The sequence below is a fragment of the Sorex araneus genome, chromosome 5 (assembly GCF_027595985.1).
Source record: "Sorex araneus isolate mSorAra2 chromosome 5, mSorAra2.pri, whole genome shotgun sequence".
In the NCBI taxonomy this organism is placed as follows: domain Eukaryota; kingdom Metazoa; phylum Chordata; class Mammalia; order Eulipotyphla; family Soricidae; genus Sorex; species Sorex araneus.
In genome coordinates this window covers 103,761,911-103,788,189 of record NC_073306.1, presented here as the reverse complement: position 1 = coordinate 103,788,189, position 26,279 = coordinate 103,761,911, and the positions used below count along the sequence as shown (strand labels likewise).

The following is a 26,279-nucleotide window of genomic DNA, read 5'->3' as shown; positions in this document are numbered from 1 at the left end:
TTCTTTGCTTCAGGAATCATTTATGGAAGATTTACAGGGTGGGCATTCAACTGTCTAATAGCTGTGAGACAACTGAAACAAACAAAAATAGGAATACTAAGCACCTGTGGGTTATAGTGCTCTGATCAAGTCAGTCAAGATCTCCACGTTTTCTTTGCTAATCTCCCAGCATCAGCCCTCTTACCCCAAAGCCATCTCCATTCAAAATCAAACGCTGTTCAGGGGAATTTCCCCCTCTGCCTTAGTGTAAAAGTGGGGAGGCGGCATTGTTTTGACTCATTGTTCCGAACTCTAACAGCCTATAGCTTTTCTCTGCTCCTGAGTGGGCTCCGGAAAATAAATACTAACAAGAGCCCACTCGGAGACTACACATTTGCGGCTGCTTTCAGAACCCTGACTAGGGCCCGGCACTCAGAGGTGTGGCTTTGTGGAAAGTGTGGTGGCATTCTCAAGCTGGAAATGACTTTCAGGTTCCAGGATTAGTTTCGAGACCACAGAAAACTTTTTGAAAATCACTATCTCCTCTTTAGATCGAAAATGCTCTCAGACACTGCTGATGACGGCATGAATGATTGCTAAAGGAATTACCCAGGACTCATTTCTCCCCAAATTGATTATCTGTGTTTGGAAAGATCATTAAGAGGCTATAGTTTGGTTGGCCAAGAGAATTATCAAAATGCTGATATCTCATTAGACAAGCGTACAGTAGTCTGAAGAAAATCTCAAAAGGGGGACAAACTGAATATGTGAATCTGATCCTTGGATTGCAAAATAAAACATTACAGAGTTTAAAAATGATTTTAAAATAAAAATTAAAATTCACCAAGAATACATTTTTTACCAACATACCATACAAAATATTTTTTGTAAGTTTCCTTTAAAATAGGGCCCGAACATTCTAATACAGACATTTAAGCAGTACATATAATATTGTATTTTCTAATATAAAGCCAATATTCCCTTTCTTCGGATAAAACACTTCTATAGACCTATTTGGATTTTCTTTTTTACTTAATTTCCTTTCTCTTACTAAATTTTATATTTGTTGGATTTAACTGTAGCACGTAAATTTTAAAATGTATTAGCACAAAATTATTCATAATTTTTAAAGTGTATCTCCAAAAAAGATAAATTTTTTAGAAAAAAATTATCAACATATTTACAATTTTATGGAAGTTTAGATTACCTCTATTTATCTACATGTATGTAGGTGTCACCACCTCCATAGTAAAAAAAATCTTCCCATATGTGGGGTAAGAAGAAGAGAACAAAAATAGTTAAAGTCATTGGAATTGAAGTTTGTCTGTGAAACTGAGCTTACATGTGAGGCAGGAGTATGGGTGTCAGGAGTCATTCTTGGGACACTGGTGGAGGGAAGGGGGTTCTCTGCTGATGGGTGTGGTATTGGCTGACATATGCATGAGATATGTATTAATAGTATTATAAAGCCAGGTACCTTAAAAAATTTGAGCCTAAAGGTTTTCAGTTCTCCTACTGCATCTGGATTCTCACTGTAGCATGTTGGAGCACCACTTTTTAGCTACAACTTGTTTGCTCTGTCACTGCTAAGCTTCAGACATGGCTAATGACTGATGGCCTAAATTTTAGAATATTAATAGTGTCTCCTGGAAACTACGACCTTTTGTCCTTTGCACACTGGGATTTGAATTTAATTTGTGTTAATCCTTTTTTTAATCCTTCTTTTGTATTTCAACATGCAGAATACTCTAACTCCTAAATAGATGTTTCTGACAGTAGTTTTTCCCAATAGATTCCCATTTCTTAGTTTATCAGAGTACTATCTTCATTTGGCCAATTTTTAAAATATATGTCACATTTTGATAGCTCTATATTTTTAATGGATATTTCCCTAAAACACTTAAAAAAATATACACCTGAATTTTAAAAGCTGTCTTGCCAAATTTGAATTTCAGAGCATCTCCAATCAAAATGTAAATACTTGTTTATAAGCAATAGTTTTCAAAATTAATTTTTTGGCAAAGACTGAAACATTCTGAAAGTTTATATAATTACTCTCACTTCAAAATGGGCTTGGTGTGGTGGCAAAATATAACAAGGCACATGCCTGTGTATTCTCAGAGCCAACCTTGTGGCTTCTAGTCCTTGATCTCAATCCATCTTTAGTCAGATTTTACTCTTTTCTTGAAGTATTCAAGGTAGTTTTTTTTTTAACCCTAAGGCATCTTTAATTTTGTTCCTAGAAATAAAGCATATACAGCCAAGTCTGCTTCTTATATTCAGTATGTTTTCCTGAATAGTATTACCGATGGTGCAGTTATTCCAAACAGGCTTATTAACTCATTTTGGGGGTTGTGGAGTGTCACACCCAGCTGTTATGTATACTTCTCACTCTTGGCTCGGGGAACTAACTATATGCAGTGCCTGGGTTCAAACCTGGGTCGGCTGCGAGCAAGGCTAGTGCCTTAACCACTGTCCTATGGACTACTGCTAGTTCCCTAGACATGGGTTTAAGCTGTCCATAAACCAGGCTAAATAATTTTAATATCCTATTAATGACATGAGAATTTTTTTGTAGCCACATTACAAGTGGCTACAGTGGCATTTTAACAAGTCAACAGAGTTTGGGATTGGGGGAGGGTGAGAAAGGTCAGTATCAACATAAGTGCTGAAAAGGCTACCAGTCTAAAGTACAATTAAACATATTATACAAAAAAAAGAGAAAATTATTAAGTCCAAAAGATTCTTTCTTTGCTACTGAAAGTATTTTTGTTTTCTCACACTAGCCTATTTTTCTTTGGTTTAGGTATAAAAACAATTTTTTTTTCCTGCATAGCAAAGTAAGTATCAAGATATTAGTCTTAGATGTGCTTTCAGTTTAAAAGCTCCAGCTCAAAAGAAATAAACTATAAACCTTAATGGATTTTAGAATCTGCAAAAAGTCACCAGTTTTAAGACAATAATCTTATAGCATAAACTAAAACTGTAGGCATCCCGGTAATAGTTTTCTTTTCCATTTTGCAATAATCAAGATTTGCTTCTAAACAATTTCAAACATGCCTTTATTTTCCGTAACACTGATCATAATCCAGAATTGTAAATATCTCTGGATCTCAAGACTGAGTACCTGTGTGGTGCTTAACAAATGACTTCACTTCTTCAACAACAAAAGGCTCATTGCAATCAAGTGATCAGTGGTCAGATTGTAACCGGCAAGTTCTGATTTCAGACCAGGAGTTACAGGAGTGGGACTTTCTCAGAGTTGCAGTGGGCAGTATGTCTTAAATGTATACACATATATATGTATATGTGTGTGTGTGTGTGTGTGTGTGTGTGTGTGTGTGTGTGTATATATATACATATATATATATTTTTTTTTTTGAAAAGCAGAGCTAGAGTACAAGATTCAGTCACTGGATTAGATGAGTAAGTCCTCATCAAGTGCCAAGACCAAGGCACCTACAAAAGGACCATGATCAAGTATGTGTGTTTTAGAAGATTGTAGGGGCTGTTTGTGTTGAAAGGTCAGAGAACCCACTCCCGTTAACAAAAGTGTTACTGAAAAAAGAGACCACCATTTTTCATTAATAAACAGCAGCTGATGTAAACTTAATTCATGCTACTCAGGCGTATGAAAAATCAATTCTCATCAAATAGTAGGTAGGCATACAATATTCTTCATTGACATAATTGGCCATTGATATAACCAGATAATTTAAAAGCTTTATAGTAGACAGACAACTCACCCATGAGAGGCAATTATTGCATTAGTTATTCAACAGAAAAGTGTTCAGTATCATTGTGCTCATTAGTCTTTAGGAAGGGAAGACAACTTTTTCCCACAGATGTATTGAATAGTCTATGTGGCAGGAATACATATAAACACAGTAGCAGCGCATGAAGTCAGTCATAACTAACAGTTTATGCAGAAATGTGCAAGGGTTTTTTGCAACACATTCTGTCTGTGTAATAAGATTATGCTTTCATTAGTTTAGTAAAAGTTACATCTTACTTTCACATTACTCAGATTTTCTTAGTGAACTAAAAGTTCCATTGTTCTTATTGAATTAAATTAGAGATCTTATATTGCTATTTTGGCATGCAAAATTTCAGATAGTCTTATTTGAAAAGCACCTTAACTGTTTTCAACCAACTCACTTGTACTTAGGAACTTTTCATAATAAAGTTTAAGGAACACTATCTTCCTTTATTATTGTTCTGTCAGAATGAATTTTTGCAAGTCTAATATATTCCAGCTTATATTAGGAACACATACATCAGTATCAAGAATCTTTGTAAATTAATCAACTTTGCTACAATTCAAAATAGCTAAGTATATGACTGCTAACCATATATATTCATTGCTATACCAGGAGAGGAACCCATACTGTGAAAACTTTTCACAAATGATAATCATTTGCATATCCAGAATTTATTTTTAAACTGAACTGGTAAAGAATAGCTTCAAACTACCCCCAAGGCATAGTAAACCACCAGAATGTGAAGCTACCATAAAACAATTTTAGCAACCCTGGAGGAAATGCTTGGCGTTATGCCAGTCAGGTTTACAACACATTGGTATGCAACCTTGAATATGCATCATTTTGTTTTAAAAAATCACTCACCAAGAATTTGCTTTTACATTGCTTTTAAAATTGGGGAGAAAAAACTTCTTTCACTCTGTTTGTGGAGCCCTGTGTGTATAGTAAAGAGGTTTAAAAGGTAAATACAGTTTTGGGACAGGGCTTAAGACTTTCTGTTACTAGTACATCATCCTTTATTAGAGATATTAGAACTTGATAGCCACAGGGCCAAGTCAATCCGGAGGGCCTAGACAGCCATTGAAAAAAATTTAGTGTTTATTTCTACAGTTTTATTTTTATGTTATGTGAATGACAACAAAATCCTATCAATAGTAAAAAGTGGGAAACAAGAGGCTTCTGTAGTTTAAAGCAAATGATGTCACTGTATTTGTAAGTAATGAAAAATTGCCCAGCTGATCAAATAAATGGTAATAATCAAACCAGTCACAGCACAACTGTTTGAAAAACTGGGAGAACTATTTTGTACCACGTTTGGGTGCCACTGAATAGCAACCAACAGTTAATTCTCAGTTCTCTGAAGCTGATCACGGCGCCTTCCCACTCTGACAGAAACCAAACTGCAGCAAGCAGGCTCTGACTCCTGTTGGAGGGTTGTGAGAACCTGGCCCCTCGGGCCAAGCAAAAGCATCGGCTCTCTGAACATCTGAGTTATCGAGAGAATTTCAAGTCATCAACATAATATTTTTCTCTATTTTTACAGGAAAATCGAGAGTGAAATAGGGCATGGAATTCAACAGCTGGCTAGAGGAGTGTGACATTCAAAAGTTTGGAAGCATACTGATTCTGCATCTTCTGGTTAAGACAGAAAATTGTCTTTTATACTAGAATGAAAATGTCACTCCGAAGATCCTTCGCATTAAGGGTGAGTTTCTAATCGGAACTCTGCTTAACTCACATCTGGAGGTCGGTGGGGGGCTATAAGCGACCATCTGTACCTGAGTTACACAGGTGTTGAGAGTACCTCAGTAGATAGATGCTGCCCAAATGAACCAGAGATGGTCCAGAGAGACAAAGAAAGTAAATTTTGTCCTCTGCATGAGTAGCTATATCCTGGGGGTGCCAACTTGAGAAAAGAAAAAAAAAAGTTAATTTTCAAAAGCAACGGAACAGGACAATTCAATTTAAACTGTTGAGTTTTTGAAATTTAGCTTTTAACCAATGACTTGAACTAAGAACAATTTAAACAACTGAGTCATGCACGGTCAGTAAGTTAAAAATGGTAATAAGGAGATGGCTTGCGGATAAAAGTGGAAAAACAAACTCTATTTACCTAAGGCGGGGAGGGGGGGCGGAAAGGGAGGACCATTTAATGTATTTTGTGTAGGATGCAGAATAGCAGAAAGAATCTCTTCATTATGGCTTTAGGATGGAAGCGCTTCAGCTATTCCCTGCCCCAATCCCCCCATACAAACTGGTGGCAGTGACAGAGCCTCTTGCTCCCCTGCTCCCAATGGCACAGCAGTGACCCCCGCAGCGCCAACAGCCCGTTCCAGGAGCCCCGCATGCCAGGCCTGGCGGGGGTGGGGGCGCAGGGAGAGAGCCCTTGTGGGTGCCGGGAGGTGAAGCCCAGATCCAAGTGGGGGCGGGGGGGGGTCGGTCTGCGGCCAAGGCTCCCGGACGCGGCCGGCGACTTCAAGGGGAGACCTTGGGACCCGGGTAGGGCTCCCCTTCGCACCAGAAGTCATCGGCTTGCGGCGTCTCCAGGAGCCACACCTCTCGGGGCAGGTCACTGGCCGAGCCCGCGGCCTCCTTGGGTCGCACGGGTTCCAGCACCCGGTAATAGTGGCAGTCCCGGCCGTCGTCGGGGTCGTAGGGCGGGGCCAGGATGTCCAGGAAGGCGGCGGGCCCGTCCACGGCGTCGATCTGGTGCAGGTTGTCCTGGTGCGGCGTGAGGACGCAGGGCCCGCTGGCCTCGGTGTACTCGGCCCGGGAGCGCAGCACGCCGGCCCGCACGGCGTCCCGCTCCCGCGCCTGCAGCGGCGGCTCGAACTGCTGCTCGGGCGGCGGGGCCCGCGGCCGCTGCCCGCCGTCCGCGTCCAGCTTGTCCATGCAACTGATGCGCACGGTGCCGTACAGCACCTTGAGCATGCCGTGCATGCCCGGGTGGTCGTGCAGCGGGATGGACGTGCCGCTCTTGAGCAGGAACACGCCGAGGCTGAAGCCCTCGGTCTCGTAGATGTGCATGTAGGTGACCGGCGGCAGGCTGGGCGGCAGCGGCTGCAGCGTCGCCTTGCGCGGGGCGATGTTCAAGTCCTCGGCGCGCACTTGGGTCAGCAGGCCCTTCAGCTTGCTCAGGTTCTCCGGGAAGCCCGGAGGCGCGGCTTCCCCGGGGCCCGGCGCCTCGCCGCGCTCGGAAACGCGCCGGCCGCCCCGGAAGGTGAGGCACGCCTGGCGGGCGATCCGTTGGATCAGGGAGGCCATGTTGTCTCGGGGCATGCTCGGCTGATCCTCCGCGTGCCGGGAGCGGGCCCCGCCGCCCCCCGCTTTCCTCCGCCCCTTGCGGTCCCCGGCGGCCGCCACGACTGTCGGTGACCCCGGGCGCAGGACGAGGCCACGCAACTAGCGGCCCTTCCGGCGCGCTGCCGCTACCTCGGCAGCCACGCGCCCGCAACGGCCCGGCGCGCCCGCCTCGCGCCCCCTCCCAGCGCGCACGCGCACGGCCCGCAGCCCGCACTCACGCTCGGGAGCAGGTAGCGGCCGCGTAGCGGGGGGCGCGCTTCGCCTTACGCCCGACGCGCCATTCAGGCGGCCCGCATCTACGCCGCCGGCCATAGGCGCGTCGTACGCCGCGCGCAGCATCCTGGGACTTGTAGTCTGGCCCGCGGCATCAGTTTCGTGAACGTGCCCGTTGTCCGCCGGGAAAGGGAAGAATTAGAACGTGTCGGTCACAAACAGACCTTCTTTAGGGTTTCAGAGTGTTTTATTCTTTGGGGGAGGGGAAAGAAAGTCCATTAAGACCGCAAGAGAAGTAAGTCCTTAACTACAACTCCCGGCATTCCCGGGGAGTGCACTTCCGGCATCTGGCCCGTCAAGTGTTGGAGGAGGTTGGCTATTACGGGGCACTGGGCAAGAGGCTTGTTAACATCCTGACGCCGTTTGTGTCTGCTTATAGGTTCAAGGTCGCCCTGCGCTGCCCTTACCCTGGGGGAAGAGGCTAAATTAAGTTCAACTTCTGGTGGCCGCCCAGGCAGCACTGTGTGCCGCGGTGATTAAGAGAGAACACTTTTGTAAATGTCTAAGTTTCTTACTTGAGAGCACCGAAGCATTCCCTAGAGATCTTCGTGATTACCGTGCACAGCTTCCCCCCAGCTGCTGTTTGCATCAGGAGCTGGTGACACCGCTCTAGAGCAGCGTAATTTGGGGAGAGTGGGGGGAGGGGTTGGATTGTGACCATTTGGTGTGGTCACAGATTCTTTGTCCTAACAATCACCCAGTTAAGTTTGCTGTTTAAAATGCTAGATTTCTAATCATCATCGTAAAATTGATATACTGCATAATTCCAAGACATCCTGTGAGAGGAACTGGTATGCTGAGAACTAGGCAAGTTCTTGACCTTCATCATGTCCTGAGTTAGGGACTTAAAAGTGAAAGTGGTTTCTTTTTCACTACCTGGAGTGGTTGTATAAATCCTCTTTAATGAAGAAAAATGCATGCTCCCCTGTCTTTGTCTGTTTTGTTGTTCGTTTTATTTGTGGTTCTTGTAATTGGGCTATGTATCCTGTCTAATGAGCATTTAGTATTTGTCAGGCCTATTAAGTGCGTTAGCTAGTATTCAACTCTCACAGCCTCTCAAGAAAAAGGCATTTTCTTATTCCCATTTTTTCACATCACGGAATTAAGTTGCTTGGGAATATTAAGTAACTAGTGGACAGGGCTAAGCAGCAGAGCAGAAAAAAGTACGGCTTTACCAAAAATAGTAGTTTGATTTGTTGAAGCATTAAGTTAGGGAGACAGGAGATTGTGTTTCCAACCTACTGTGCTACTTACAAGCTGTATACCTTTAGGTAAACCCTATTTTGTTTAGGCCCTCCATTTATTTACTTGCAGGGTGCTAAGGTTAGAGTAATAGTTCTTTCTGAAATCCAGTTATTCATTCGACACCCCTGGAAATTTTTATATAAATCTGAGGTCACACACCAGAGAGTCTGATTCAGTAAAACTGGTGTGACACCTACAACTTTTAGTTTATTTTGTGGGAGGACATGCCCAGCAGTGCTCAAGGTTTACTCTTGGCTTTATGTTCACTTCATTCCTGGTGATGCTCAGAGAGCTGTGCTGAGCACCACCAGAAATCTGCTGCGAGCAAGGCAAGTGCCTTACTTCCTGTACTACATCTCTGGTGCTATTTATAATCATCGGGGAGCATTTATTTTTAAGATACTCTCCAATGATTTTTATTAGCCAAGTTTGAAAAACACTATTCCAGTTGTAAATAGTAAATATTGTCTTAATATTTGGTCATTTTTTATTGTTTTAGAAAAAGAGCACTTAGGCAATTGTTCATAACACGCAGTATTATTTAGCACCTGCCTTTGGGGTAGGCTTGGGTGGTGGTGGGAAAACACAAAATAAAGGCAGTGGAAAGGTGCAATCGTGGTGGGATTGGTGTTGAAATATTGAATGTAATCAATTACTATGAACAACTCGTTGTAAATAAAAATAATTTAAAAGAAAAAGAGCACTGGTTTTGCGTATGTGGGGCCCTGGATTCATTCTCTGGCCACAGGCATTTACACACATAATCCATAGGAAAGGTCTCTGAAGTCGTTTTCAGAGGTTGCCTTACCATTGTAACTGAAGTGGTAGCAAGTATTGTGTGTATGAGGCCCTGGCTTAGTTCTGAACACCCCAGACTTAGCCTTCGAGCACAGTCATGACCACAACAAAAAAGAATTTCTCTTAAAAATCTGGATTTTTAATGGGAGATGCATGCTGAAAGTAGTCTGTGGACCAAACATGATGGCTGCTTAGTACCTGAATTAAAACCATAACACCTGAGAGAGAGAGAGTGCCTGTCACAGAGGCAGGGGGTGAGAAGGGGAGGGGGTGGCAGGAGGGATACTTGGAACATTGGTGATAGAGGATGGGCACTGGTGGAGGGATGGGTGCTCCTACATTGTATAACTGAAACGTAATCAAGAAAGTTTATAAGTCTGAAAAAAATTTTTTTTAATCTGGATTTTTATTTATTGGTTTTACTTCTATCAAGGTTCAGAAGTTATTGGGAGCTAATAACTAAACACAGATTTTAGTAACATATAGATGTCTTTGATCTCAAAATCTCTAATTTCTCACTAGTTTATTTAACTGTATCTTATCTACAGAATTGTATTATACACCAGGGCCATAGACTCTAGAATCTAGTAGTTACTTATTAGTAAGTAATAATTGTTTGTTTGTTTCATCTGGCAATGCAAAGGGGTTACTCCCAGCATTGGGCATATGAATCACTCCTAGAGGTGCTCAGGGGAACTGCATGGGATGCTGGGAATTGAACCCAGGTTGGCCACATGCAAGGCATAAGCCTTACTCTCTGTACTATCATTCAGGCCCCACGATTATGGTTTTAAAATAGTTTAAACATATAACATTTGAATAATATTCAGAAGTTTTTTAAATAGAATTTGACCTGTCTTGAGAATGAATTTTGAGGTCAAAATAAAGGATTATTGGTTAAATGTACTGCGTCTCTCTGGTCTTCACTACTCACTGTTCAAAGAGGTGAACCTCTCTGAAGTCTACCTTTATCAAACTTCCTCATGTTACTGGTTCAAAGGGCAGATTCTCAGATCATGTGGCATCTCGCTCTAGTTGAATAATTTGCACATTAAATATTTCTTGAAAGTTGGAAGTTTTGAAGCAGTGTCCAGAGGGTTCTGGGGATGCAAATGGAAATACTTAGTCAACCAGTTGGAGGGTGTTCAGGCCAGTAATGCGGTGCTAGTGAGTTGGTGATGCTGGGGCCCCAGGGAAACCACAGCGGTGCTTATGGCAGGGATGGGACCCCAGAGCTACACCCAGTTGTGCTGAGTTGGGGCGTGCTGTTGAAACTCAGGTCCTGGAGAATACAAGGGATGTGCCTCTCCCTCACTACTGAAATATTTTTCTCTCCCTGCTCATTATAGCAGGAAAGGCTGAGGGTCGTTAGGACATGAGTTACTTTTTCAGGCCACAGACTGACTTTTCATCTATAATTCTTTTTGATTGCTGCTTTCACATTGCACTAATAGATAAAATCAGTCTTGGGGACTTTTGCTCATAAGAAGTGTTGCATTAAAAATAAACATATATTGGGCCAGAAGTGATAGTACAGCGGGTAGGACATTTGCTTTGCACGTGACTGATCCAGATTTGATCCCCTGCACCCCATATGGTGCTCCAAGCCCACCAGGAATGATCCCTTAGGCTGAGCTCTGAGCTCTGCTGAGTGTGGCCCAAAACACAAAACAATTTTTTTTTAAATATATATCTGCTACCTATTGTCACGGTCTTGGCCAAAGAGTTTCTGAATTAAAAAACAAACTTGTAAGGTGCATTGTTCTTTACTATAAGTAGTTAGCAGTTAAATAGTATATTTATATATTAAATAGTATATTAAGTATACTATTTAACTGCTAATAAGTACAATTAGCAACCCCCCCAAATTTTTTTTTCAGAATCTACACAAGTACTCAACAGAATAAAGCAAGCAAATGAAGTGTTTTAAATAGCAAAAGAGAAGTGTTGTATTTATTGGGCTCCACTATTAATAGGAGAGGATAAGTGGGTTTCAATATTAATATTCATATTTATGCTCCTCAGTAACAACAAGTCTCAAAGTGGAGACATTACTGGTGCCCGCTCCAGCAAATTGACGAGCAATGGGATGACAATGACAGTGACAGATTTATGCTCCTCATTCTCTTCACCTCTATGTTGCTGTAAGCCAAATAAAGATCAAAAGACATTCATAAGTAGAAATAGACAAAAGATAAGTGATACTAAATGCTAGAACTATAAGTCAGAAATATGTGCTGGGATAAATTTGAGAAAGAAGGCATCTATAGTGGATAACAATATTACTGGATACCAGGCCTAGTTCTGAGTTCGAGAGAACTGAGCAGGAGCAAGAAAGACAAGATCTATATTTCAAAAAAAAATTTGCCTGCAAAGATGTGTATGTGTTGGGGGAGAAATAGATTGCTAGGTAGGACAAATAAATGAGCTCCCTAATTTCAGGCAGATCAGTTATAGAGACATAAAATAATGGGGTACTATGATATTTATATGTATGTTGTACACCACTTGAAATGTATCATTAAGGGTGACTGAAAGAAGACAACAGTTGAGCTGTTCCTGAATATTAGGACGCGAGTCGTAGAAAACGTCCAGGCTCGAGCATCCTAAGACCAGAAAATACCCCCAAAGCTGTTAAATACAACATCCGATACCATAATTGATCAAGCGGGAAGGAGCTTGGTATAACTGGGAACAAGAATTAAGGCCTGTGAGAGATCACATAGTCAATTTCTAAGGGCCTGGAGAGAATTGAAGTTGGGTAGGTAACATTGGCCTCTGCCAGGTTCGAGAGTTTCAGACAGTTGAGGCCCTTGACAGATAGCTGGATTTTATTATAAATGCAGTAAGAAGCTTTTGGAGGCTTTGGGTAAGAGAATGACGGGCTATTTAATACATTTTTTCTGAAATTGACGGTGAAGAGAGCATTACAGTTTAGAAACCAATTGGAGGCAGTAATCTAGAGGAAAGACAAGAGAACTAGCGTAAAAATTAGGAATTGGGGAGCTGTGAGGGCTTGCTGATGAGCTAGTGCTTCAGCAATCTGTTTCTTAAAGTATATACTTTTCACATTTTCTTTTTCACACGATGACAGCTATGTGGTGATAGGTAAGACTAAAGTTTAAATTTCACCTCCAGCCCACGTCTGACTATTAAATTTAGGGATGGGAGAAGCACACAGAAGCATGAATAAAGGTGAGATTTAAAAAAACAAAAAACAAAAAATAGCTGTTTAATTAACCAGGAACCAAGAAAAACCGGAAAAGCCCTTCAGCCCATATACATACAGAGATATAACTCTACCTGCTAATTTCTGTAATCTCTTAATTTTTTTAGAACTAGGCTTATATTTTGTTTTTCATCCTTCTTTCCCTGTCCTTCCTCTTTCTGAGGATTTTTCTTAATAAACAAGACATTTTATTGTCTTTCTGATTTTTCTTCGTCTTTTTCAAACTTGTTTGCTTCAGTAATTTATGTCACACTGAGCCCAGCTAGAAGCACTGGAATTCTCAGGTACCCAGGGTTCTTCTTCTGTATCACTGTATCACTGTCACTGTTATCCTGTTGCTCATCGATTTGCTCCAGTGGGCACCAGTATCTCCATTGTGAGACTTGTTGTTACTGTTTTGGGCATATTGAATATGTCACAGGTAGCTTGCTAGGCTCTGCCCTGCGGGCGAGATACTCTTGGTAGCTTGCTGGGCTCTCTTCTTCTGTAGTTGTTTTATTTTATTTTTTAAAACATGTACAGAAAGATTTTTTTTCCCCAGTATTCCTTGACACCTTACTTCTATATTGGTCTTTCATGTTAGTAACTTCCTACTTTCATTTTTATGTATATTAGTTGTATTTGAAATATTTTAAGTTCATATTGTGGCTTTCATTTCAGTTTAAAAATGAACCAGTACATATTATCTATTTTCGTGATACATGTAAAATTGTAATGTGTACTTGTGAAGTGCAAAGTCTAGGCATGTGAGTTTGCCTCTAACTTGCTGTGAGTCAATGTCTCCAGCAAATCCAGCTTTCTTTAGTTCTGGGAGATGATTTCCAAGATTCCTTCCAATATCATCTCAGCATGGAATATTAAAACAATTATATGGACAAATATAATCTGGTCAAAACCAAATGTGTATTTTTCACCTTTTATATCTAAAATTATTATGCCATGACCCTGTTAGCTCTGTTCTTCTTCACTAAGATTATCTAAAAGTAATTGCTCTAATATGGCTTGTTATATGATTATATAAAATCAAATGACTTCAGTATGATGGCTCAGGAATTTTTAGTCTTCAGGTTAGATTTGATGTACACATTGTTTCAGTAAATTACAGAGGTTGTATTAAGTGTTATAAGCTATAGTTTTCTAAGTATAAGATTCTATAAACCAGCTCATGTAGGATTAAGATAGGGACTTTAACTGATTTCTTTTTTCCTTATCTTGACACTGTCTAATTCAGGCAAGGGAGAAAGAAATGAAAAATTAGGCCCATGGGAGGGAGATTGAAGTGGGGGTAGGGTAGGGGGATGACACATGACTCTCACAAGTCAATAATGGAGAGAAGTTTTTGCTCATTTTGAAGGTCTGCAAAGGCCAGCTATTACCATTGCAGGAGGCGTAGAATTATAACATTTCCCTACCCCCAACTCCTCCCTAGAGACACACACATACAGCCAATTTGATATTTGAGAGGTTTTCCTCTTTTTCTTTAAGTAGTGCAATTATTATGAGACCCAAAATAGTTCTGAACTGTAAATTAAATCCAAGCACCCTTTACTCTCTTAATTAACTTTTTTTCCCCCAAATTTCATGCTTCTTGTTTTTCTTTCTTTTTTTCCCCTCTAAGAAGACATCAGCTATCTCCACCTCCTCCGCTTCCCCATCTGTCCTTTTCCTCTTGGCTGAAAGAGAGATTTTTTTACTTTATATTTATTTTAATTAATGGATTTAAATCACAAGTGGTGAAACAGTTGATGTTCATCTTCAAGAGGCAGTGAAAGGGAAAATCATCTTCTTTAACTTGGCAGAAAAGAACTGTATGTTCATTGCTGGTGTCTGCCTGAAAAATGACTGCCAAAGTGACAGGGGAAAGTTATAAAGTTCTGTGCCCTTACACGGAGCAGATACCAGGATGAAAGGAGATGATGATACAGGAAAACTTCAGAATGCGCTTATACTCTTTGGGAAATGACCTTCTTAAGGGATGCTTAGTAAACACTCTGATAATTTGTAGTTCATTGATTTAGGATCACATTCCCTAGGAACAGAGTATCAGGATACAATTTAATTAGTTGGATACTAATTAAAATCCACCCAAAATGTATCATCTTTTCACCTTTAGTTGAATATGGCAAACCATTTGCTTTGTTGAAAAACCTCTTAACTTTTACCTGAGAGTACATCTTTGGGCATTTGAGTGATTTGCAAAGAAATAAGACTGTACTACACATTTTGGCAAAGGGGTAAAATGATGCTAATCAGTGTCTTGTGATAAAAACAGATCTGCACACTCCCCTGCCCCTCCAACCCAAGCCTCTGTATAGCATTTTAAAGGAAGTGTGAGAAACAGCAAAAAACAATTTGTAAGTGGAAGAACAGAATCATAGAGAAAAAAATGAATGACAGAGGATACCAGTTCCCTGACTCCTAATCCTGGCAACCTGGTAATTGACTGGACAGGTTGTCTTATTTCTTGGAACCACAGATTCCTTATTTTATAAGGTGAAGAGTTTAGTCTAGATGATTTACCACCTTCCTCCCAGCTTAAAAACATCTTGAATTTTTTTTAAAGTAATTATATGAAATTAAGTAATAGAATTTCATACTGTGAAATACTGCAGAGCATTACAAAAGGCACTTTCAAATGCATTTTTAAAAACATGAAGAGAACTCTCCATTATATGTGTACAATATTTGATTTCTCTTTTTTATGTTGTCTTTACTTAAAGCAGATTATGTTGACATTTCCTGAATGTAAATCATAGGATAAAATGAGCAAAGCTCTTGTTTAAATTGATGTTTGCCATTATTCGGAAGCTTCCATAGTATTTTTTGAGGGAAAGACTTTCAACGTAAGCATTATAAAATATGCCACGAAAGTACCATGTATTACTATTGGGAAAAGCAAAACATGCCTTGGGTTAACTACATATTTCACAAGGACCCTCTGAGGTAATTGACAACCAACATCCCAGCATGAAGAAATTCCTGTAAAGCAGCAGAGCTTTAGTTTAATTAGATAATTAGCCCCGGTCAGCTTATAATGAATGCACAAGCAATTAGCAATGAATTTGGGCTGCTAAAACCTATTTTTCTTCTTTTGTGTTCCTTTGCCTTCATTAACAACTCTAACTACTGAACAATTTATATCTTCATACTAACAATCAACTCTATTATCATCAAATTCTTTGCAAGCGATAAAGCAATGAGACCTGACATTGGTTGCACAACATTAAGTGATTATGTTAAGTAATGCCATTTATTTGTCTTGCCATCCTGCTGCTATATTATGTCAAACAAATAGGGCTTTTAAAAAGCAGTACACACTCTTTGATTTTGATGATTGCTGTATTTGTCAAACCTAAGGAACTAGCAAGAGATGTACCCTGATGTTAGTTCTTAGTGGCTTTCAGCAGACTTCATAAAGTTCCAAAAATGTAATCCATGCATGCAAGACCCTAGGTAAAGTGTGTATATGTGTGTGTGTGTATTGAAGATTTTTATGTTTGGAAGGGTTTGAGATAAATTTCAAGAAGTGAATATCCCCTTGGGCCATTTTTCTCCTATTTGGGGACAGTTTTCAGTCTTATGATGATGGAAGGAAACATTATAATTTTTCCTCACATCCTCTACGAGGTTTTCCCATCCATTTATCTTGGGGTGGGGAGTGGAGGGATGGAAATGGCAAAAGAGAAAAGGAAGATGGTAAACAAAGGCAGGAGATTGATAAGAGAACTTTAAGACATGGAAGTGCATAGGTCATGTTCATAACACAATGTGACTTAGTGGTACTCTCAAGATGACATTCATGTTACTCATATTCTGGGCAGGTAAAATAAAAGGCTAAACATTTTAAGTGTTCTAAAAAAAATGAAAGTAGGTTTTGAGAAATGGAAACTTTTAAGTTCCTATGGGCAGATTATAAATCTACAAAGACATCATTTTTAATATTAGAAACCAGGTTGATTCCAGTAGAATTATAGTCCTTTAGTCTACAGAATGTCTTCAAAATAATGTTTTACTGACAATAATATTGGTGGTTAAATTCAGTGATTGGAAATCAGCCAATTAATAGTAGCTTAGGAATTAATTGAATAATGTATTGCTTACTATTTAAGCCAAATTAAAATGTATAAACCAAAATTTTCCCCTGATTGGAATATGAACACTGACTATTTCTTATCTTGAGATGTCCCATCTGGCTGGTCTTGGAAATATTTTTTTTCCTTTTTTTCTCAGCAATAACTAGCAATTAGAGTTTCAGAAATGCCAATTTTAATCAAAACTCTCATTTCCAAAATAGAAAAACTTAGATGAACTATATAAAGCCTCTTCATTTTATTCAATTGACTGTTTTCAAAAAGTGATTTAATTTAGAGCCAGAATGAAAATGTTTCAGAAATGTTAAGGAAATAGTGCAAACCCTTCCAAATTATGGTCATTTTTGCTCTTAACATGGGAATGATAACTTCTTTGGCATTGGTATTTATCTTGTTCCAATGTCAGCTTGATCTCAGTTCATATAAAGCAGTGTTTTTCAACTTTGGTACCCTTCAATGGATTGTTTGATTCTTTATTGTGGGGACGGTGGGGCCTGTCCTGTGCATCTGATCCTTGGATGTTGTTAAACATGCTATGGCAGAGGGTCCTGTTTTTCCTCCATTATTATATAACATGCCAGTTGCCTGGCACCTTGAGAACTGGAAAATGGAAATGGCTTACCTCAACCTTCTAACACCACTCAGCAGGTACCATAAGTGATGGCTTTGCTTGCAAAATTCAGAATCTCTGATACGTAGATATTCAGGTTGATTTTCAATTAGAGAAAAAACTTTAAATAATGTTCCATTAAATTGAATATTCTAAAACAGGAGTGATGTGGAGATCTGATGATTAAGGTGATTCCAGGATATTTTCATAAATTCTTTAATAATACCCCAAACTGAGCTCTGCTCTCTCTCTCTCTCTCTCTACATATATATATATATATACATATATATGCATATATATATGACTTATTCAAGATGGATGGGTTTTTGCATGGTTTTCTTTTCTTATTGAATTAGTATATGGCACTAGGGCCATATCCAAATCTCTAAGGCACATTTCTGTTTATGTATTTTTATTTTCCTTCCATTGTCCTTTGCCTCTTTGTTTTCTCACTTTGTCCTGAAGTGACATAACCAGAATACATCAGATTATCAGTGGGTTTGGACAGCAGACATCTCCTTTTCAGGTACCTGACTAGAGACGGAATTTTTTTTTTCTATATTTTACCAATCTCTATATAAAATTAGTAACTCCTTAACTAGTTGCAGATCTTATATCTTCTAGTGGTTAATCCAAGATGTTTTCCAAAGTTTAAGTGAACATCAAAGTCAAATTAAAGGTTCTTGTTTACTGCAAAAGTTCTTATTTAAAGCTGTGTAGTTTTTAAGAATGCATTCATCCATCTCATTCAGGTTTGTTTTATCTATAGTTCTCTGCCTCAAAATGATTAAAGGGTTAAAATTTCCTTTTCTGGTTTTAATTTACACATATCATATAAGCAGTTATAGTAGCTAAGGAAAAAAATTATGCTGCTTCCTGTTGTAATTTTTCTAATCCAGCATCCTTTTTTTTTTTAAGGGGAGGGGCACACCTATTATGCTCTGAGGTTACTTTTGGTTCTCCACTCAGGAATCACTCTGGGTGGAGTTTGAGAGACCAAGGTGCTGGGGATTGAGTCAGGACTGGCACCCTACCAGCTGCACTATCTCTCCGCCCCCTAATCCAGAAGGTTTTTGTTGTTGCTATTGTTGTTTTGCTGCTGGGAAGGATGAGTAAAGAGAGGCTGCTAAAATCTCAGGGCTAGGACAAATGGGGATGTTACTGGTGCCCGCTGGAGCAAATTGATGATCAATGGGATGACAGTGATAAGTGATACAGAGATTGTTGCTTTGGGGCCACACCCAGTGATTATCTCTCATTTTCCTACATGTTTCATTACAGTGTTCTATTGTCACTGTCACTGTCTCTGTCATCCTGTTGCTCATCGATTTGTTCGAGCAGGCACCAGTAAAGTCTCTCATTTGGAGACTTATTGTTACTGTTTTTGGCATATCCAATACGCCAGGGATAGCTTGCTCTAATATATATATAAATATATAAATATATAAATATATATATACATATATATATATCTGGAGTGATAGCACAGCGGTTGGGCTTTCGCCTTTCACGCGGCCAACCCATGTTCTATTCCTCCGCCCCTCTCGGAGAGCCCGGCAAGCTACCGAGAGTATGGAGCCCGCACGTCAGAGCCTGGCAAGCTACCCGTGCATATTGGATATGCCAAAAACAGTAACAATAAGTCTCTCAATGAGAGATGTTACTGGTGCTCGCTTGTACAAATAGATAAGCAACGGGATGACAGTGATGATTATGATGATGATATATATATATATATAACAGTGTTCTGTTATTTTTATTATTATCATCAATATAACAATATTGATAATACTGGTAACCATATAAATATTTCATTAGCCCCTATTTTCTTATTAAAATATAGGAATCTGTAAAAATAATTCCAGTCTTGTTTTCAAATATTGAGTGTTCTTATTTTTACGAAGTTCACTCCTGCACTAGGCTATGCATTTCATTTAGGGTGAATAAAGATGAACCTATAAAGGATAAAATGGAAGAGTTTCTTGAGCTCAGACAGTCTTTGGGAATTCAAGCAATGCCACATAGCCCATTTCCTCACTACTGAGGGCAGAGACAAGAGGCAGAATGTCTACATTCTTTTGTTTGCTTGAGTGTGGAAAGATACCTGTGGAGTATTCGATATGCCAAAAACAGTAACAACAAATCTCATGATGGAGATGTTATTGGTGTCCGCTCGAGCAAATCGATGAGCAGTGGGATGACAGTGACAGTACTTTGGAGGACTATGCCCAGTAGTGCTCAGGACTTAAACACTAGCTCAGGGATCATTCCTGGAGGGCCTCTGGGGACCATTTGTGGTCCTGGGATTGAACCTGGTCAGCAGAGTATAAGACAAGCACCCTACCCACTGTTCTGTCTTGCTAGGCCTGAGAATATCTGCATTTCTTGAAGATGATGACTACATCTAAATGTAATTTTCATCTTTTTGTTTTAAAAGCAGAACCAAAGATGATACCACGAATATCTTAACAAATGTTAGTGACCACGGAGTTTAGTCCTTTTGTACTTTTCTGAAGCAGGGCATGTTTGTTCTGGAATTCACTGAGAGGAGATGGTAATTGGGGAATGTTCTGGGGAAGTGAGGACAGCACTGCAGAGGAGGAAAGAAAATCTGGTGCAAAGATGCTACTTTAACGTGTAATTTTTCTAAGTGATGATAGATTGGGGACTTGGAATTGTTTTCTCCTCTTCTCTTTCTATTGCAGAATAAAAAAGAGATAAATGATCCCGTTTTAGATTTCTGAGCATCAGGTATGAAACATTTAAATGAACTATCAAAGAAATAAACCAATCTGAGAATTTCTGAGAGTTTGTGATTAATGATCCCTACCTCCTCTCTCTCTCTCCTCTTTCTCTTTCTCTCTCTCCTCTCTCTCCCTCTCTCTCTCTCTCTCTCTCTCTCTCTCTCTCTCTCTCTCTCTTCCCCCCCCCCACACACCCCTCTTTCCTGGCAAGGGACACACCTTGAAAAGGGTGAGCCTGAGCAGACATGGAGAGGAAAACCCGCACACCCTGTGCACTGCACTCAGTCTAAGGAAAAAGCTTTCCCTGAGGGGTCAGGTGAGGAGACAGCCGCTTCCCCTGCATCTTCTACAGTCCTTTTGGGGGCCCACAGGGACCTGGTTAGGTCAGGTAGTCCAGAAAAGCTGCTCTTGGGTGACCTGCAGTACACTGGGAAAATTGAGCCAAACTAAGACAACTTTGATTTCCCAGAAACTTGGGAACTAGAGGGAATTATCTAATAGTCCTTATTCTACCTTTGAAAGAGAGGTGAAATGCCAGAAACTATCACCATGGAAATTCGCACTTTCATCACCATGGAGACCTTGGAAGCACTCAGGTTTCATTTATCGCACATCATCAGAGCTGGGTGTGGTTGGGAAGTACTGCCTTGGGGCTAGAGAGCAGCTTGGGGGGAATCTTTGCCTATCCATTCTCTCGCGTCAGCAAATACACCTCATGGTGGCAGCACCCTGGTCTGTTTCCCCCTATAACGCCCTCCTCCACTGCGCCTGACTCTACCTTTTCTTTTCTCTACCTCAGTATCATATATACTCGCTATTTCACTCTGTAGCTCAACATTTGCCTAAGTCCTTCAAGAAACCATTTTCTTCTTTCAGTTCTGCTGTTAGCTTTATCTCCTGACCCCGAGATTTTCTCCTGATTCCTTTTGGTGCCAAATCTCTGCTCAGCCCTTCCATGTTGTTATTTATTTTGAAGGTACTTTGTTTCCTCTCTTGAGGGTCTAGTGATATTGATCAATCTCCGGTTGGACACATGCAAGGCAAACACTCTGCCTGCTATACTATCATTCTGGTCCTTTTCAGTATTTCCTAACTTCAGATCTCATACAATAAGTCCTAGTTTTCAGGAATGAATCTTTTTTTTCTTTCTTTTCCCTTTTTGCTTTTTGGATCACACCCGGCGATGCACGGGGGTTACTCCTGGCTCTGTACTCAGGAGTCACCCCTGGTGGTACTCAGGGGACCATATGGGATACTGAGAATTGAACCTGGGTCAGCCACATGCAAGGCCCTACCCGCTGTGCTATTGCTCCAGCCCCCAGGAATGAATCTTTTATGACATATTTGCTAATGCATTCTTCAGCTTTTCGTAAGTAAACTTTTCTTATTTATTTATTTATTTATTGGGCTGGAGCGATAGCACCGTGGTAGAATGTTCTCCTTTCACACGGCCGACCCGTGTTCTATTCCTCCACCCCTCTCGGAGAGCCCGGCAAGCTACTGAGAGTATCGCGCCCACACGGCAGAGCCTGGCAAGCTACCCGTGGCCTATTGGATGTGCCAAAAACAGTAACAAGGGGCTGGAGAGATAGCACAGCGGGTAGGGCGTTTGCCTTGCACGCGGCCGACCCGGGTTCAAATCCCAGCATCCCATATGGTCCCCTGAACATGGCCAGGGGTAATTCCTGAGTGCAGAGCCAGGAGTAACCCCTGTGCATCGCCAGGTGTGACCCAAAAAGAAAAAAAAAGAAAACAGTAACAATAAGTCTCACAATGAGAGACATTACTGGTGCTCGCTTGAACAAATTGATGAGCAACGGGATGACAGTGACAGTGACATTTATTTATTTATTTATTTGTTTGTTTGTTTATTTATTTTGCTTTTTGGGTCACACCGGGCAATGCTCAGGGCTTACTCTTGGCTCTGACCCTGCACTCAGAAATTACTCCTGAAGTTGTTCAGGGGACCATGTGGGAGTCTGGGGATCTGTGCCAGGGATCGAACCCAGGTCGGTGGCATGCAAGGCAAACACCTTCCGCGCTGGACTATCGCTCCGCCCCCCAGTAACCTTTTCTTGAAAGTACTATTATCCTGAACTCTGTGGGGAAATAGCGGCATAAATCCTGTTCATGTGAAGAGGCTAGATTGAGAATAGAAGTAGGTTACAAAGATTTGTATATTATCCATACTAATAAAGAGTAAGATCTTACAAAATCAGTGAAAGCGAGTCCTAGACAAGGTGGATTGGGAAAGATTTTGAGGATACGCAACTCTACACAGGCAAGAATTGAGACAGTGGGAACAGCAGAGACCCCCCTCCCCCAGGCAAAAAAAACCACTGAATCAAAGGCTCTGTCCAGACCCCTCACTTGTACATCTATGGAAGGCTCAGACCAGATTCTTGCCTTGTGCCCATAGCGGCATAGTGTCTGGCTTACTTAATGGAATTCTGTCTACTCTTCTGGTAATCTGCTTGAACTTTCCCACTAGGGAATCTCTGCCTTGGTCTCTTTCCTTCATACAGTCAGCATTGTGTATTCTCTCCCACATAGAAATTTCTTCTCTTGCTTGGATAAGGCCACAACTATGCATTGTCAGTGAGATCTAAGGACACGCGGCAAATCTCCTTTGAACACATTTTATTTTTAAATGTACAAATGGACTTTAGGTAATGAGTTAGTTTCTTACTCTAGAACCAAAACAAAGAGAATTTTCTTCCTAAATGAACAGGACTTGTGAAAGTGAATTATCATTTAGCCATAGCCCCATTGTATAGCATAAACAATGTAGGAAGTCTGGTGGATGTTACTATTTTTATCTTGGCCCTTTGTCTTTTGACTTCTAATTATTTAATTCACAAAACATACCTCATGCTGCAATGTTTATTTTGTCTCTTCAGAAAGATCGTTTGGGTATTTTTTACTGGTTGTGGTATTTTCACATTTTAGTAAATTAACTTTTTTAGCATGTTAAAATCATGTTAGTAGAGCAAGAAATACTATTGGTGGGGATTTATATAGCACAAGTGTTCTGGTCCTTCAAGATATATATATATAAATATATATATGTACATATATATTTATATAAGCTTCGGGACTCTGCTTAGATTTCTGGAGGTGGGTATAAAAATGTTCAGAGTGCACAGTAAAGTGCCTGAAAGACAGTTTTCCTTTCACTCTTTAGAGACACTGTGACTAACAGTGTTATTGATGATAGGGTTTCAGGAAATATTCCGACTCCATGCGCACTGCCAGTGTCAGCGTCCCTCTACCAAAGTCTCAAGCCCCCCACCCCCACCCCCTTGGTAAATTCATGATTCATTTAGCTATTTAATTATTATATTTTTGGACACACATTTAAAATAGTGTTATAATGCTTATGGTTTTGATGCAGTTACATCACTTCATCCCCAGCAAAGTGCTCGAGATCCTCCACCTATGACCCTCAACCCACCTCATCATTTCCCCCACTCTGACTCCCCCCTTATTTCACATTTTTGGTTTTATAAATGTAGAACCAAGGAAGGGTCTGGTAAATTTTGGCTGGAGAGGTGGTATAGAGGATAAGGCACATATCTTGCATGAGAGCTGACCCCAGTTCAACTCCTGGCTCTGCACATGGTTCTCCAGCACTGCCAGCAGGAATCCCTGAGGACAGAGTCAAGAGTGAATGTTGAGCACAGCCTGGTGTGGCCAAAACTTCATTCTCCACTCCCCTCAAGATAATTGCTTTTGAAAAATGAGGCGATCATTATATAAGGTAGCTCCAACCCTTAATAAGTTAAGTTTGGCATATTGAATAAGGTAGTTTGGAGCATCTTTTTTTTTTTTTTGGATGAGCCTGGCAAGCTACCTGTGGCGTATTCAAATGCCAAAAACAGTAACAAGTCTCACAATGGAGACGTTACTGGTGCCCATTCAAGCAAATCGATGAACAACTGGATGACAGTGCTACAGTGCTTTTTTTTTATTTTTTTATTTTTTTTAATTTCTTTTATTAATTCACCATGTGGAAAGTTACAAAGCTTTCAGGTTTAAGTCTCAGTTATACAATGCTCAAACACCCATCCCTTCACCAGTGCACATATTCCACCACCAAGAATCATAATATACCTCCCCCCTTCCCCCCACCTCCCCAGCCCCCAACCCCGCATTTGTAACTGGTAAATTTCACTTTACCTTCACTCTACTTTGATTACATTCAATATTTCAATAAAAAATTCACTATTATTGATTTGGAGTTTCTCCCCCCTAAAGTCGATCTGCTGAAAAGAAAGCATTTGGTAATTTGTTTTCCATTGCTGAGAATGAAGAGATATGAGGTCAGGAGGCCGCACTAGAGCAGCATAGTTTTGGATTTCTGTATTTTAGTAACTAAGTCTAGTGAAATGTCTGCCAGGAATCACAACATTGTAAGCTTTTTTTTTTTTACACCCTGGAGAGTTATCTTCAGAGTACTCTTCATTTCTTCTTGTTAGCTTAGGAATAAACAAAGCAATTTCAGATAGATAAGCTTGTTGTCATCAATAGAATCTATTTACACACATATGAAAATAGAAGTGGGTTGCAGAGCAGAAGTTATGAGTCTAAGATCAGCCTGTATGGATTGATCCTCTCTTTTTCTCTACTTTTTTAAGTTAAAGATTCAAATATGGAATCAGATGCTTAGAGTTATTGTGTTACACCTTGTCTTTCCTCCACTTCCTAATGCAATTCCCTTTCCTGGGAACTTTCCTTTGTTTTCGATAAAGTGACTTCTATTTCTTTATCCCAGCTGGTTGACAGTTAAATTGAGTAGACCCATGAAAGATGTTGCCATCTCCGTGTTTCACGCATTTGTACTTTAATTATAATCTTGAGTGAACCCAGACTATCTTGCAGATTTTCCACCTATTCAAGGGGATTATTACTATAAAAACTTAAAAATATTATAACTTTTAAAAAATGTTTTATAACTTTAAATCTCCTGCTTGACTTGAGGTGTATGAGTGTTGTTTTTTGTTTGTTTGGGGGCCATGCCTGATGGTGCTCAAGGGTTACTCATGGCTTTGTGCTCAGGAATCACTCCTGGCAGGCTCAGCAGATCATATATGATGCTAGTAATCAAACCTGCACCAGCGGTGTGCAAGGCAAGCACTCTACTTGCTGTACTATCATTCCAGCCTAAGGTATATAAATTTTTTAAGCCATAAGTAAGACCTGAGAATGACTAGTTGTAACTTATAAAAAAAAGCTAGCACATTTATTCCAAAATTTACTGGCTTTCCAGTGAAATGTTAATAGATAAAAATTATTCAACAACTTGTCTAAGACCTTTGGTATGTGCTAAACATTAGATATTTCCTGTAATAAATAATTATTTAATATTTTATAAAAGTAATAACACATTTTCTACTTGGTTCAGGTGATAATGTACAATCTAGATGTAATCCTAATACCATTAAACTTGATTTTTCTGATGGTGTTGCAGGAATATTAAATAGTTGATAATAGTTGATCAAAGAGGTGTGTAAGTGCAAATCAATGACAATAAAAGATCTTGTAGAAATAGTCCCTATCACTGTGTCACACAGAAAACCCCTCTCTCCCATACTCATGAGTGAAGGTTTTTCTTCCGTTTAATATTAAAATAGTATGTTTTAGCTCCCCAGTGGCTATGGGGATTCCCCTGTGCCACAGGTTGTGATATATCTTCTCACACCTCGGGGTTGGGGAAACCCCACACTGGGCTAAGGGCCAATTTTATGCCCAACAGCTCATTAAGGAGATTCAGAATATGAGGAAACTCAGAAAGACAATTACAGGAAGAAGATAAATAGAGGGAATAATACCAGAAGCTGGCACTCCGAACCAGTTTACAGTTATCTTAGTATCTTAGGAAGAGGCATGGAAATTTATGAATGAGGCCTGGTAGAAAATAAGGAAGGATGGCAGTAGGTATATGTGAAAGGATATTGGGCATATGTGAAGGAGAATTTCACAGGCAAAACTCTGGGGTGGGGGAAGATAAGACCATTTGCTTTAAATGACCCAAAGAGATGGCCTTCAAGCTGTGAGAAAAAAATCTGTCTGAAAACTTTATGGTTACACTGCTTAGAAATAAAGGTCAACTCTAACTGTAGCAGGTGCTCCTATAAATCGTGTGGTTTCTCCTCTGACTATTCCTGTGTAGGATTTTCTTTCTGGGGCTTCTTTATCAGCATTCACCTGACTCCCCCCTACCCCTCGTGCTGCCAGAGAGTCCAC

The 26,279-nt window shown here is 40.2% G+C and overlaps 1 protein-coding gene across 1 annotated transcript; it reads right to left on the bottom strand.

The window, feature by feature from the left end:
* Positions 1-3,297: 3,297 nt before the first annotated feature.
* Positions 3,298-7,324, bottom strand: ADO (2-aminoethanethiol dioxygenase). The gene has a single exon (XM_004617084.2). The coding sequence runs from the start codon at positions 7,017-7,019 to the stop codon at positions 6,216-6,218; it is 804 nt and encodes a 267-aa protein (XP_004617141.1). The 5' UTR covers positions 7,020-7,324; the 3' UTR covers positions 3,298-6,215.
* Between the last annotated feature and the right edge of the window lie 18,955 nt (positions 7,325-26,279).

Bases quoted from the DNA above. Each gene is read 5' to 3' on its own strand.
- ADO (XM_004617084.2), bottom strand. From the start codon at position 7,019: ATGCCCCGAGACAACATGGCCTCCCTGATCCAACGGATCGCCCGCCAG.